Genomic DNA, 14,990 nt, shown 5'->3' on the forward strand with positions numbered 1-14,990 from the left:
AGTGTACAAGTGATTGTAATACAAAGTGGATTATAAGGGATGTCAACAAAAAAGATACAGGTACAGGGGATATGTGTCCTTGTGGAGGCCAGAGGCGGCTACCTGGAGAAAGGGAGCAGCCAGACCATGACAGGACTTCAACAGGTCAAGGTCCGGGGGAGTTCATTTCAGGCAGCACAGGTACTGACGCACAGCAACCTCAAATTTACATATTCGGGGAGATGAGGTGCTACGTTATTTTAATTTGATTAGAATATCGTGGTAGCATATGCGTGAATCCCAAATACCTGGATTTCACATTTCCTTACTCGTATTAGTCAGAAAATTTCCAAGCGGATGGTACGTGAAGAAAAGGGGATTTGGGTCGAGTGTATTTCAGAAGCATGTCAACCCGTAACTTCTTCTGGGGATTTTATAGGGTTAATTGTATTGATATGTTAAAGGTTCCTAGACATCCTGTAGTAAAGAAACTTGTTTAATTTGTTTAATGCAATGCTTCTTAATCATGGGACCACAGAATCTGTGTGTGTGTGTGTGTGTGTGTGTGTGTGTGTATGTGATTCATCTTAACATCTGGCTAACCTAGTGGTTTTGAGAGCATCTTCACAGAAACATCTTTATTTGACTACCTCAAAGATCCTGGTAGGGGCTGGAGACTTCTAGAAATGTTCGTTATTAAATTTCCATTTTTGTTCTTCTTTCTAGAAAGGTGAAGTAACTTGTAAACTTGAATATATAGAATATAAAGTTTCACTGTAAACTCAAAAAAGCTGTATTTTTTATACCTATTGGTGTTTGCTCTTCCCAAAAGGTGATGGGGGCAACTGTTATTTCAGAAGCTACTGTAAAAAGAAAACATCAATTAGTGATGAATATACAAAACATATGAATAGAAACAAAACCAGGGCTGAGTAAAGGGAGAGCTAGCTATCTAGCCCTCCAAACCAACCTCTAGTGTCTCTTTGTGAAATATAAGAAGCCAGTTCTAAAGGGCTTAGTGAATTTCCAGCTTAAAGACATGTTTGTCTGGGATCTAACTCTTGTTTACCTCACATTATGTACAAATGAACATCAGTTTCCTGATCTATAAAACTGGAAATCAGATCTGATAATGAATAGGAATGAGGTTTATAAACTAAGAAGTGAATAAATGTTAAAAATTACCATAATTTTCCCAATTCAATAAATATTTCATTATTTTGGGGAAAATTAACTCAACTAACCACAAAAATAAATATTGAAATAGGAAAAATTTTAAATGCCTTTTATAAGACCACCAAAAAACCATGGAATTCTTATGGATAAGTCTGGTAAGTATGCGCAAAATTTGTACATGGAAAAATGCAAAATCCTGCTGAGATAAAGACCTCAGTAAATGAAGAAATACACTGTGTTGATGGATCGGAAGACTCAATATTGTTAAGGTGCCAATTTTCCCCAACTTTATACAAGAGTCAATCCAAATTAAAAATCCTAGCAGACAGTTTTTGTAGAAATTGATACATTGATGCTAAAATATTGTATTTCTTAAAGGCAAAAAAACCTAGGTTAGCCAAAACGATTTTGAAAAAGAAGAAAAAACAAAGTTGGAGCACTCACACTATCCAATTTCAAGACTTACGCTAAAGCTGCAGTAATCAAGACGATGTGTTATGGGCATAACAAGAGTCATATAAATCAGTGGAACAAAGAGGGGGGTTTAGAAATAGGCCAGGTATTAATGGTTATTTTATTTTTGACAAAAGTGCCAAGGTATTTCAGTGGGGTTAGAAGAATCTTTTCAACAAACAGTGTTGGAATGATTAGACATCTCTATGAAAAAAAAAATCCTTTGAACCACACCTTAAACCATATAAAAAATCAACAAAAAATGGATCATAAAGATAAATGAAAAACCTGAAACTATGAAACTTCTAGGAGAAAATCTGTGAGACCTTTGGTTAAGTGAAGATTTCTTAGATAAAACCCAAAAGTATAATTCATTAAAGAAAACATTTTGGTAAACTGGAGTTCATTAAAATTTAAATTTCCTGTTCTTCAAAAAACACTGTTAATACCCCCCCCAAAAAATAATTAATAAATAAATAAAATAAAAAAAAAACACTGTTAAGAAAATGAAAAGATAGGTCATAGACTGAGAAAAAATATTCACAAAACACATATCTGAGAAGGTACTTGTTTCCAGAATATATCAATATACTGATATAAAGATCTGTCTTAGCACACAATAAGAAAAACAACCCAGTTAAAAATAAAAAGAATAAAATAAAATAGAGTAAAAGATTTGAACAGACACTTCACCAAAGAAGAGATGCAAATGAGCACACGAAAATGTCAGTATCATTAGTCATTAGGGAAAAGCAAATCAAAACCACAAAGAGGTGTCATCATCTCATTACAGCAGAGACTATAACCACCAAACAAAACCCAGAAAACCCGAAGTGCTGATAAGGATGTGAAGCAGCTGTAGCCCTCGAGGGCTGCTGGTGGGACTGCAAAATGGTACAGCAACTTACACATGTTTTTAGCAGCTTAGTTAATAATAGTAAAAAAAGTGGAAATAAACTCAATAACCATCAAGTGGTAAATGAATAAATTTTGGTACATCCACGCAGTGGAATACTACTCAGCGATAAAAAAGAATGGATGTATGATACATGGAACTAAGCGGATGAATCTCAAAAGTATTACGCTTAGCAAGGAAGCCTGACACAAAATGCTGTCTTCATTTGTTATGTAACATTCCGGGAATGGCAAGCCTACAGGAACGGAAATCCTATCAGTGGTTGCCAGGACCTGGGGGTGAGGAGAGGGGACTGACCACAAAGGGACACAAGGGTGCTCTTTAACACAATGGAAATGTTCTGCATTTTAACGGTGGTAATGGTTACACAACTGTAACCATTTATCAAAATTCTCTGCACTACATGATGATTCTTACTGTAGATATATTATATCTTAATAAGTCTGACTTTTTAAAAAGAGGTAATTCTTACTGCAGGCAACCTATAGACTAGAATGTTGGGAGCCTGTAGGCAGAGAAGCCAGTTAGGAGGAATCTGAGTTCACCCAGGCAGGAAGAGCTGATGAGGACTGGATGAGGACAGGGGCTGACAATGAAGAGGAGGCCATGAATGCAACTTCAGCCTCCTAGCTTTCAACAAAAAATTATTCACCCATAGAGCCCTGTTTATTTGCATGGTACTAGATAGCCAAATGTTTGCAGATACCTTAATGATTTCCTTAAATGTTCTTGTTTGGATGCTTAACATGGAACACACATAACCATGAAACGCGTAAACTGAAAACAGCCAGGGAAGTGACTCAAAAATAAAAAAGTTCAACTTACCAGATGGACTAGTTTCTGCGGATGATGGTGATGGTGGTGGCGTTGGTAACAGTGATGCTGACAATGACGGCACGGATGATGACAAGGGTGATGGTGACGAGGGTGACGGCGATGGTGAGGGTGACGATGAGGAGGAGGGGGAGGAAGGTGATAATTCTGCTTCTGCTTATTAGGATAAGAAAGATTCCTTCTTTGTTTTGCCTTCAAACAGTGGTTCTCTAAGTGTGGTCCCCAGACCAGCAGCGTAACCTTCCCCGACTTGCTGGAAATGCAGATTCTCAGGCCCCACCCCAATGAATCAGAAACCCCGGGGGTGTGGCCCAGCAATCTGTGTCTCAATAAGCCCTCTGGGCAGTTCTGAAGCTCGTAAAAGTTAAAAAAGAAAAAAAGGTGGCCTTAGGATAAAAAGAAATGCTTGAAATGGCCCCGTGTTTATTTCTAGTGGCAGAAGTACTCTACAATCACATAAGTGGGTTTGAATTTTCAAGTGATGTTGTTTCTTTGCCTATTAGGAAGGGTCAGGTCTCACAGACGCCAGGGGGATGATTTTCTGATCTAATCACTCTGGAAAATGAATGGCAGTTTTCTCCCAAATAAGTGATTTGCGATGATGGGTGGCCATAGCCATTGAAAACTACATCCTAAAGTCTATGACCGTTAATAACACTCCTTCGGTGGCCCTGGAAGCCTGCAGCTGCCTGGTAATGTAGTTCTGATTGGGGACGACTCCTGCGCTGGGTGACAGGGTAGTTGGCTACATCCTAATTCCCTTTTTACTGATGTTTCACTTCAGTGTTGAGCTCTCCACCAAGCCACCCCTAAACGGTGGCTGGGATCTGCCCTCTGGCAGCTGCCCAGAAGAGGCGCCGAGCAAGCCAGGATGAGCAGGCTCAACACTGCACACCCGTGTTCTGAGTTCTGTCTGTCACAGTGGGTTGAACGATAGACTGGGAAACCTTTTAGGCTTCACGAGATACTGACCAAGCAAACCAGCCTCTGTAAATTGCTTAAAGCCTGATTTAACACAGTTGTTTTCATCCCATTTCTATCCTACAGAATAAATATTAGCCAGGCAGAATCAGGAGTTAGCAGAATGGGACACAGAAACAGCCCAAATCAGCCTTACCTGGAGGGGAGGGGGCTGGCTTTAGAGAACCGTGTGTGACGGGGAGACCACCAGCCCTCCCGGGAGGAAGCCCCTGCCTCACTGCTCATTTTCTGTTGTAACCCACTCTGCCCCAAGTCGTTTAGACCTCTCACCTGAGCAGATGGCTCCGGCGTCCTCCTCGTGACCACAGCTGCTAGTGAACAAGGTGTCGTGGGCACACAGGGCCAGGTGGCTCTCCTCGCCGCTGCAGTGCACGTTGTCCAGGAGAATCTTCCCGAAGCCTGGGCCAAAGTGGGCACCGGGGGGCGCAGACACCGCCCGGCCGCACCCAAGCTCCCTGCACACAACTTGTACTTCCTTCAGACCCCAGCCGACACCACACACCGTCCCCCAGGTACCCTGGTAGGAAACCTCCACCCTCCCAGAGCATCTCCCCGTGCCGTTGACCAGCCTCAGCGTGGGCAAGGCTCCTGCAGAAAAGAAAGTCGAGGTAAGTTTGTGAAACTTGCCTACTGAACTCACCCTCTTTGGCCGGCTCGTCAATGAAAGGGAATTTTCTGATTATTCCACACGTGTAGGCGCATTCCAGGAAAGAACTGCCTACTAATGACACTCCTGTGTGATGTGTTCTTTATCAATCACGCAACCAAGCAGGTTAGATGGCAGAATATGTATTTGGTGCTTTAGGACTTGACATCAGCAGGACAGACGTGAAAAATTAGGAAAATGTATTTCCATCAGTGGGGAAATTACAATAAATGGTTTATTCAAAAAACGTAACACTATAACAGTTAAAAGCAGTGAGATGTATATGTGTGTATTTTTATATATGTACGTACATCAGTGTGGATGAATCTCAAAAATGTACAGCGAGTAAAGAATAAAAGGTGCTAAATGATATTTAGGGACTAATATAACTTGTGTGAAAGAAAAACACAAAGTAACGTGTATTGAGATCACAATTCAATTTCGTGAGAATATTAAAAATGAACTCTAAAGATGCACACAGAATTCAAGACAGTGTTTCTCTCTGAGAAAAGAGAGAACAGAAACTGGGCTTGGGGAATTTGGGGAACTTTAAATTTACCTATGATGTGTTATTTCTTGATATGACTGGAACACCAATACAATAAAACGTAAGCATCTGTCATGTGCAGGTAAAGGGGACGCGGTCATTTACTTTCTTATTCTCTGCATTTCTGAACTTGAAAATGTCTCTCTAGAAAGTGAGGGTGATTGGGTGCTGAAGCCATGAGGGAGGCCCAGCGAAGCATTCGTCCCAGTCCTGGAGGCCGTGACGCTTCTTCCTCTCACTATGGTCTTTCCCTGAGCACCTCCGAGGCCTCTGACCTTGCAGCTCCCCGGGGTCCTTCCCCGGTTGTGATAACCGCCCCCCGCCCCAGGGTTCACGAGCGCAGTGGTACTTCCTGCTGGGAAGGTTCCTGACCTGATGCGATGGGCCAAGGAAGACTTGCTCTGTGACCTGAAGATGGCGAGTCGACCACAGGTGGGACTAGAACAACAGGGAGATGGGGATCAGGACCGAAACGTCTCTTTCTGAGATGAGACAGCAGAGCACTTCGGAAAAGGACACATCCAGCAGCCGGCAAAGAGCCATCAGCTGTGCCACATCTTACCAGAACCTCTGGACCTGCCACATGCTCATAACAAAGGACCTGTTTCTAATGGGGGTGCAGTCAAGTTTGGGATGCCGACAGAAAGCTCCTAAATGAGATTCTGCTGCCCCCAAATGCCTCGTCCCCTTTGAACCCTCCATCAACTCCAGGTTCTGCATAATGGTCCTCAGCAGTAGTAAATAAATCATGGAAGAATGGGGCAAAAGTTTTAAGAATTGTGGTATTCACATGATGTGGTTATCTTGCACGATCTCACAGGGGATGCTGTATAATCTAGTGACACGACCATCTATGTACTGCCCATCTGGACGCTAAGGCTGTGTATCTATAAGACTAGTGATGAAATCACTGCTCTACCTGATATGATAGTCGGTAACTTTTCATTATCTGCTGAGCCTGAAAAATAAAAATAATTGTTAGAATTTGCTTCATTAGTTGCTCACATGTGAAATCCTAATGCTTCTTTCTGAGGAGGAATATGAGTACAAGCAGGGGCTACCGGCATTTTCCAGAGTGATGCCCGTGTCTCTTGAGCAGAGGGACTTGCCTCCACTACGCACCGTCTAGCAGGACTGTTCTTAACCAAGACCAAAGCTCCCCCACTAGCGGTCAGACAGCCCGTCCACACATGCACCGCTTACACATTCATTCACTGGTTCACCAAACTTTCCCTGGGTGCCTCTAACATGCCAAGCACTGTGACAGGTGCTAGAGATACAGCGATGAGAAAGGCAGATAAAATTCTTGTCCTCTGGAGCTTACAATCTGGTTCTGAAGGTGACACTGGGCACCACATTGTTCCTAGATCCCTTGGAAGTGAATTTTCCCCAGCCCTGAGCTGCAGCTCATCCTCCCTATGGGCTTAAAATGCCCAAAGTGCACATACAATGTATCACACCCATTTTTTGTTGTTTTAACTCACAGCTTATTGGCCTACCTGACGATGCGGCTGAGTGGTTGACATCTTCTAGGGTGGCGGAAGTTGAGAGAGCTGTTGGGAAAGCAACAATACAAGGGAAATGACTCTTGATATTTAATACCGAATGGAAAGAGAAGGACTTTTTCACCTGCTTTTTTTCTCATTTACAGGAGAAGAATTCAATTACCTGTACGTAAGCTCATTCAATACAGAGCATTTTAAAAGGAACCAGCAGCCTTGAAAACATTACGCCCAACACAGAAGGCCACATATTGTACAATTCCATTTATAGCAACTATCCAGATGAGGTCCAGCCACAGAGATAGAAAGCAAATTGGTGGTTGCCAAGCCCTGGTGGGGGAGGAACACTGATGAAATGGCAGCGGGTATTCGCAAAGTTCGGAAATGCTGCACCCTCTTCACCCAGCCTAGCAGCCACGGGGCAGAATCCCCTCTCCCTTGAAGGGCGCTTTGCACAGGGCACACCTCAAGGCCCAGAAGCCCACGCTCACGGTGCCTGCCTGTGCACCAGGCTCTTACACTAATGCACCGATTTAATCCTCGTGACAGCTCCTAGAAATACACAATTATCACCCCCATGCTTCAGATGAGGAAATGGAAGCACAAAGAGGTAAAGAAAGCTGGTGAGGTCACACAGCTGGGAGGCAGGAGAGAGGGGCTCTGAACACAGCTGCCCAGCAGCTGGCTCTGAGCACTGTCCTGCCAAGTGCGTGGAATATGCCCCTCAGGTTTCAGAAGAATCCCCAGTCACTTAGACAGGAGGTGGGAGAATTTACTGTGTTCACTCCCTCTCTCGTGAACACTTGGAAGTGGATGCAAATTTTCAAACTGGGATCAGTGGGGTGGTATTCACTTACCCAAGCATTTACTTATGTGCTCATTTAACAAGCACTGAGTGCCCACCAGACAGCAGACACTGTTCTTAAGACTGTGCACGTGCACGCGCGTGCGTGTGTGTGGGGGGGGGGCGGGGGAGGGTGGTTCGGGACAATGTCAAGGATGAGAAAGATATGGATTCTGCTCCTAGAAGCTGAGGATGTCATTGGAGAAGCGAGTGGCCACCCACACAGCTGTACAGGAAAGCAGTAAGAGCTAAACGTGAGGACAGACAAAGAGCTGTGGGACCCAGGAGCGGGAACCGTTGCCACCAGCCTGGGACGGGGAGGACTGGACGAGGCGTTCTGGGGGCTGGGGCTGCTGTTTCAATGGGCGCCCTACAGGCAAACGACATGTAACTGCAAGAGGAAGAAAATAAATGCAGGCCTGGCTCAGAGCTTAGCCCATCTCTTTACTCACAGCTACCTTTGTCTCCAAGGGATCCTCAGAGTTCTGAGCAGACCACATGCCTAGTCAGTGTTTCACAGTTAATAGGATTTTAATGCGGTTTAGACAGAGAAAATAGTTCAGAGGTTAAGCTCCGGGCTCTGAAGTGCGACTGTTTGTGTTATCATTCCACTGACCTTGGGGACAGCATGTAACCTGAGTATGAATTTCCAGTTCAGAGAATGGAGATTACAGAAGTTTCCTTATCCGGCTGCCGGGGGAAGATTAGATAAGAAAATCCGCAAGGGGCATTCAGCACAGGGAAGGACATGGAAAAAGGGAATGCCACCCAACAGACATGCAGCATGAGACACACAGGCAATTTAAAATTTTCTGGCAGCCGTATTTTAAAAAGTAAAGAGAAACAGGTGAAATTAATTTCAATAACGTACCGTATTTAATACAGTATATCTGAAATATCATTTCAACATGCCATCAATATAAAAAATGTTAATGAAGCAGTTTTACATTTTTCCTTTGGTACCAAGTCTTAGAAAGATCCAAGGTGTATCTGACATGCTCAGTGGGTCTCGGCCCTGCCAAGCCACATGGACATGCAGGTACATGCCCTCGCTGAAGACCTCCACCAGCACCATCAGAAGAAGAATCATGTGATGGTATAACTGAAGCGTCAGCCACACAGATGATGGAGTGAAGATAGCCTTGACTAGCACAATAAGATAAAATGATCTGTCACATGACTGCTGCTCACCACGACTAGGAAGAGGTGTCCCCTCTTCATGTGACTCAGGAAAATAATGAAATCTTTCCAGGTTGGGCAATTCCAAGACTTTAGATGAGATGCTGACTTATTTCTTAAATTCAAAAGACATGAGGTGACTCTTTAGGAATCTCCCTTTCTCTTTCTGTAACACACCTACACAGACACATACAGACATACACACAATTCTACCTCTTTCCCTCCCTTGCATTTGTGAAGACGTGAAACAAGAAATCTCGTGTTATGATGTTTTTGACGGTAAAATTATAGATAATCAAACAGAAAGTGAAGCTGCACACGTGAAATCCAGACCCTCTCAGGGTTCTCCTATCCCTTCTTCCCGTCCGATCTCAGACAGAACATCAGAAGGGCCTGGGGATGGCGGCAGAACCACCAGCTATGGTGACAGTGCAATGCAGGAGCGACTAGAACTCTGGCAATTGTGGTGGCGGGGGGGCGGGGCTGGTGGGGGGAGTCCTACCTGGTGATGTTGAACGAGCTGCAGTAGTTACAGGCGTCAGTGGAGTTGCAATGGCAGCAGGCAGCACTGTAATAAAGAAACGCTTGTTGACAGTAAGTCACTGTTTGCAGTGACTTGAGAGAAATGTGGCCGGCCATGGGCCAGGGGCCAGGGGCTGATTTCACAAGGTGTAATTCTGCCTCAGTGCTGAAGTGACCACTGTGAAGTGACAGAAATGCTAGACCACTTCTCAGCCACTGATCCTCAGTCCTATTGGATTCAACCACCCTCATCCTCTCTCTCTCTGTCTCAGATTTGATGTCCAAGTGCAGGTACTTGGTGTTTTTTGACAAGAATTATGTGTTTTGGGCTTTAATATTCTCCCTAAGAGTTGGCTTGGTGTCTGGACCATCAGGACCCCCTGGAAGTTCATTCATTGTTCTGCTTATTTTATTCCTCTGCCTGTGTCATTACTGACGTGTGTGCGTCAGAGGTGTCGCCCTAGCATGAAGCCTCTTCAGGGCCCCACAGTACCCCTGCTCCCTCCTGCCGTCCAGACCTGACTCCACACTGCATCCAACCATGGGAGTGTGTCACAATACCCATGAGGACCACTGAGAGAAGGCACATCCAGTGGGTGGACCACCTTTGCTTATCTCTTTGTATTGACTTGGGAGATGCCTGGCCCCTTCTGTCACACCTGTCTTTTCTCTGCTGCTGTCTGGGTCCCCATATTTCAATGTATGTCCTGAGTGAGGTGTCCATTTCTGAGATACTGAGCAGTAGCAACTACAGACTTGTATTTAATAAATAAGTGTAAGAGGCAGAATACTGTCCCCCCACAGAGGTCTACGTCCTAATCCCAGAACCCGTGAACACTCTGTGTTACCTGGCAGAGGGGAATTAAGGCTGCAGTTGGAATGAAGGTTGCTAATCAGCTGCCTTAAGACAGGAACACTGTCCTGGGTTATAGGCGGGCCTGATGTAATCATAAGTGTCTTTAAAAGTGGAAACGGAAGGCAGAAGAAGAGAGTCAGACGGAAATTTGAAGACACTACTCTGCTGGCTTTGAAGGTGGAGGGAGGGGGCCATGAGCTAAAGAATGCAGGCAGCCTGTAGAAACTGGAAAAGGCAAGGAAACGGGCCCTTCTTTAGATCTTCGGGAATGAACACAGCCTGGCTGACCCCTGGATTTTAGCTCAGTGAGACCCCTTTTCCACTTCTAACCTCAAGAACTGCAAAATAATAAATTTGTGTTGTGTAAGCCACTAGGTTTACGGCAATGTTATAGCAGCAATAGGAAACTCATACAATAAGCAAATATTACATGTGATCGAATGATGCTTCCTCCAAAGAAAATCTGGAACACATCATTTATAGAAATTGAGGGATTTTGAATTTTCTCAGAGAAGTTGCCAAAACAAAGCTTAAAAATGATTACAAAACTACTGTGTTCAAAATAGTTTCTAGTATTTTTTCAAAACAATGGCATTGTTATCTTTTTTTTTTTTGAAGTTAGTGAACTCCCTGGGGCAACACTCTGAAAATTACCCCACACAAGCTCCATCATAAAGGGCAGGTTACAATGAGTCACTCAACAAAATAACTCAACAGCAACCCTTTCATTCATTTTTCTCCTGTATTTGGACAGGTAATCAGAAACATCCCAGGGAAGACAGCACAAAAATGTTCTCTTACCTGACAATATGGTTTCTGAATTTCCACCACCTACTGGGTACAAATAAATGGAAATATTTTGTATTTAATTAAATTGAATAACTTCTACCTAGCCTACTTACTGATTTTTAACCAATCTGTAATGCGACAGGTCAAAAATACGAAATGTGAAAGACAGTGAACTCCCAGTGAAATGCAGTCCCTTGAACATAATAGGCTCTCAGAAGTACTTGCTGATTTGATTGATCTGAAGAGACTGTAGAGGAAACAGCTTTAACCCAAGACACTGGCTCCACAGAATGTCCACCCACCGAGGGCGGGCCAGTCACTGCTGGAACTGAATGACAGAATGAAATAACTCTGCAGGTACAGAGGACCTAGAACAGTGCCTCGAGTGTCATTGACTATAAAGTCTGCTCTTGCTAGTCCATGTACATGATCTCGTTTAACCCAAAAGGAGCACTGCCATGTAGGCATTTTAATCCTTTCTTTTAAAAAAAGAGAGTGAGTGGCTTGCCCAAGGCCACGCTAAATAAACGGCAGAGTGGAACTCAAACTTGGACCTTCTGCTGCCAAATCTATCGTCTTTCCCTCATCCCAGAGCTCACCTGGGCTAAGACACACCAGTCTTAAACATGCTCCCACTGGGTTTACCAGTTGCACGACTTACCAGTTTCCTAGAATGCCAATAAATTGAAGATTCATGTACAAAATATATAATATGTCCTCCCCTCCCAATCTGGCTCAGCAATTCCAACCAAAAACCAAAAAAAACTTTTAGTTTTAAGTCAAAAGGAAAATTTGCATCAAATAAGGACTAATACTGCAAATTCAACACGGAAATACTTCCTACCTTGCGGCAACTGCAGTGATTCGTCAGCATTCTTTTCAGAGACAGGAGTCGAGACTTCATTGGCTGTTAGGATGTAAAATATTCATTCTGAGCTCATACAGTGGGGAAGGATATAGGCTGGACAGTTGCATAAGCTACACAAATAATTCACCAAGACTTTCCCTTAACATGGTGTTAGCAGTAATGCTTTTAATAGCGATTCTATTGGCAAAATGAAAATATCAATACTAGAGAATAACTTACAACCCTCATGACTGAAATGAAAATAAAGCTAACTCTTGTGGAGGGAAGAAAGTGGCCCAAAGGCATTTTCAACTTACTGGTGGGATCATCTTAAGGGCCCAGGAATGTGGAAATGGCAAATAATGATAGCTGAAAATGGCAATCCAATCCCTCCCACCATTTATTCCACTTTTTCCCTTATGATCTACCTATTACCTGCCCAGGTGGCTTACAGAATGAAAAACGTCAGGTCAATAAAACAAAAGCATGAATTTATTACCCAGTGCAGACTTTAAATACTCAGACTCTGTTAATACGTGGAGAAAGAAAAGATCGTTTTAGGAAAGGACCATTGTTTCTAGAGATGCGTCAATTTAAAATGAATTTTAAAATGAAAGAATATGAGTCCCAGAAATAAAAATGCTGACTCTCTCTGCCTTAGTTCAGATGACTTTAATTAACTACCAAATGCATACACGTGTAGGAGTGCCATGTGTCTAGTCACACAGGTCCCGCCCAGGTGTGGCCGTGCCAGGTCTCCGCTGCAGACTGTGCAAATCTCCAAACAGGAGGCAAACACTCATGACACACATGACACTGGTGGAACTCAGTGGCTTGACAGAATGGACTGCTTGTATGGAGTTCTAAACCAACAACCCAACTAACAGATCAAAACAAAGGCAAATCAAAGGGAAAAAAAGAAACAAAAAGTAAATGATAACACTCACTCACACACACACACACACACACACACACCCACCCACCCTACCAATATGTGAGCTGTCTGAATGGACTTTAGAAACTTATTAACTGTCACATGGATACAGGCTTTCTGGTTAAACACAATTGGAATCTTTAGCAAATAACCAACTTCACTGCTCTAGACCCACTAAGTCATTTCCTTTATTTCTCAACTGGCACACACATTCATGTCTTCAGCCTTAGTAGCATGGTAAGTATCAGTCACGTGTTTGGTGGAAATTCATTTGTATGTCTAGACCAGTAGTCCTCAATCAGTGGCAATTTCCCCTAGCCCCACCTCGGGGGACACTTGACAATGTCTGAAGACATTTCTGGTTGTCACAGCTGCGGGGGTGTCATTCAGAGGGTGGAGGTCAGGGATACTGCTAAACAGCCTACAATGTGCAGGGCAGCCTCCACCACAAAAAACTATGTGGCCCCAAACATCAATCGTGCTAAGGCTGAGAAGCCCTGGGCTAGAATGTTCACAACAATTACTTATTGGTCAAAGACTTGTGATTAGCAATACATGGCCTGGACTCACAATCAACAGGACAAAACTCAGTACTGTTCTAATTTCTAACCTCCTGGTTTCTTCACCTTCATTTGACTGCAAACCTTTTAGTGGGAAAAACTTTATCTTGTAATTCCCCACAGTGACCCACAGAAACAGAACACACACAGTGAATGACTAATGTCACTGCTGCCTGATAGTGTCTTGTCACCAGTCACTTTGAAATCCAGTCCTCATTTCCACCTTGATATTGGTGGAAACACCGATATCCTCCACTATTTTTCTCTGTATAAAATCCATTTCAACACCTTTTCGCTAGGATATTTGTGCACTCAAGTTGAAGCCCTCAACTTACAAATGCCTCTTTACTTTGGGCTCATACAAGTGGTCAGAGATGGTCTATGATTACACAGGTGCAAGCACTGCTAATGGGATTAGTGGAAATGCCGTCTGGATGATGCGATGTGCACTCTTAGAGGGAGAGGTGACCATTACCTGAGCAGACGACACTGGCCTCTTCTTCAGGACCGCAATTATGCAGGAACCAGCCAGCGTGGGGACACTGTCCCAGAAAACTCTCTCTTCCTGTACAGTCTACATCATCCAGCAGAAACTCGCCTTCCCCTTCCCCAAAGTGGGCCTTCGCTGGGGCTGCGAGGGCGCGCCCACAGCTCAGCTGCCGGCACACCACCTCGGCCTCGTTCATGTCCCATTGGTCATCACAAACCCTGCCCCATTGTCCGTTGTAGAAAACTTCCACACGTCCAGAACATCTGCCTGACCCATTCACTAGCTGCAACTGTGGCCAGTCTTTCAAAAATACAAAAAAATTGCATGTTAGAAGGAAGAACAGACTCTGCATCAACCTATTTGCTTAGCTGTTTGACAAGGATTTACTGAACACACGTTGGGTCCCAGCAGATAGCACTGCGGATACGACGGTTCACAGAACAGACCCGGTCTTTCCCAGGACAGAGTTTGGGGTCTATTTTGAGGAGACTGGAGGAGGCAGTCGCATTAATCCAACATTAAGTTTAAACTTACAACTCTGCAAAGTGCTAAGAAGCAAATGGGAGACGTTCATAATGTTTCCAGAGCATAAGGGGGGTGGGGTTCCAGGATATCTTTTCTAAGGAGTGATGATGGACCTGAGGTTTGGAGGAAGAGTAGGACGGAGTTAAGTAGACAAAGAGGGACGGGGCGGAGGCAGAGCCTTCCTCGGTGCGCTGAAAAAAGGCAGAGGTTTATGAGTGAGGGGAATGCAGAGAAAGCCCCAGATGAAACTGTTCTGTTTGATCGTATTTATAAGGTTGGAGACCTATTCACCTTTTAGAAGCACATGACCCACCAAACCACATCAAACAAGGAGTTAGAGAAGCTTGACTCACCACCAGGAAATGGCTTCAGGGTCTCATCATCTAAGAAGTAGAGAGAAAGAAATGAGG

General features: G+C 43.9%; 1 protein-coding gene across 1 annotated transcript in view; it reads right to left on the minus strand.

Annotated features, from left to right (window-relative positions):
- The window catches only part of LOC130854166 (deleted in malignant brain tumors 1 protein-like), a 52,250-nt gene extending 37,999 nt beyond the window's left edge, over positions 1-14,251 (minus strand). Inside the window, 2 exon segments of the mRNA XM_057736929.1 lie at positions 4,610-4,738; positions 14,041-14,251. Of these exon segments, the coding sequence (XP_057592912.1) occupies positions 4,610-4,738; positions 14,041-14,251 (340 nt within the window).
- Positions 14,252-14,990: the final 739 nt, after the last annotated feature.

Source organism: Hippopotamus amphibius, chromosome 5 (assembly GCF_030028045.1).
Source record: "Hippopotamus amphibius kiboko isolate mHipAmp2 chromosome 5, mHipAmp2.hap2, whole genome shotgun sequence".
Taxonomy (NCBI): Eukaryota; Metazoa; Chordata; class Mammalia; order Artiodactyla; family Hippopotamidae; genus Hippopotamus; species Hippopotamus amphibius.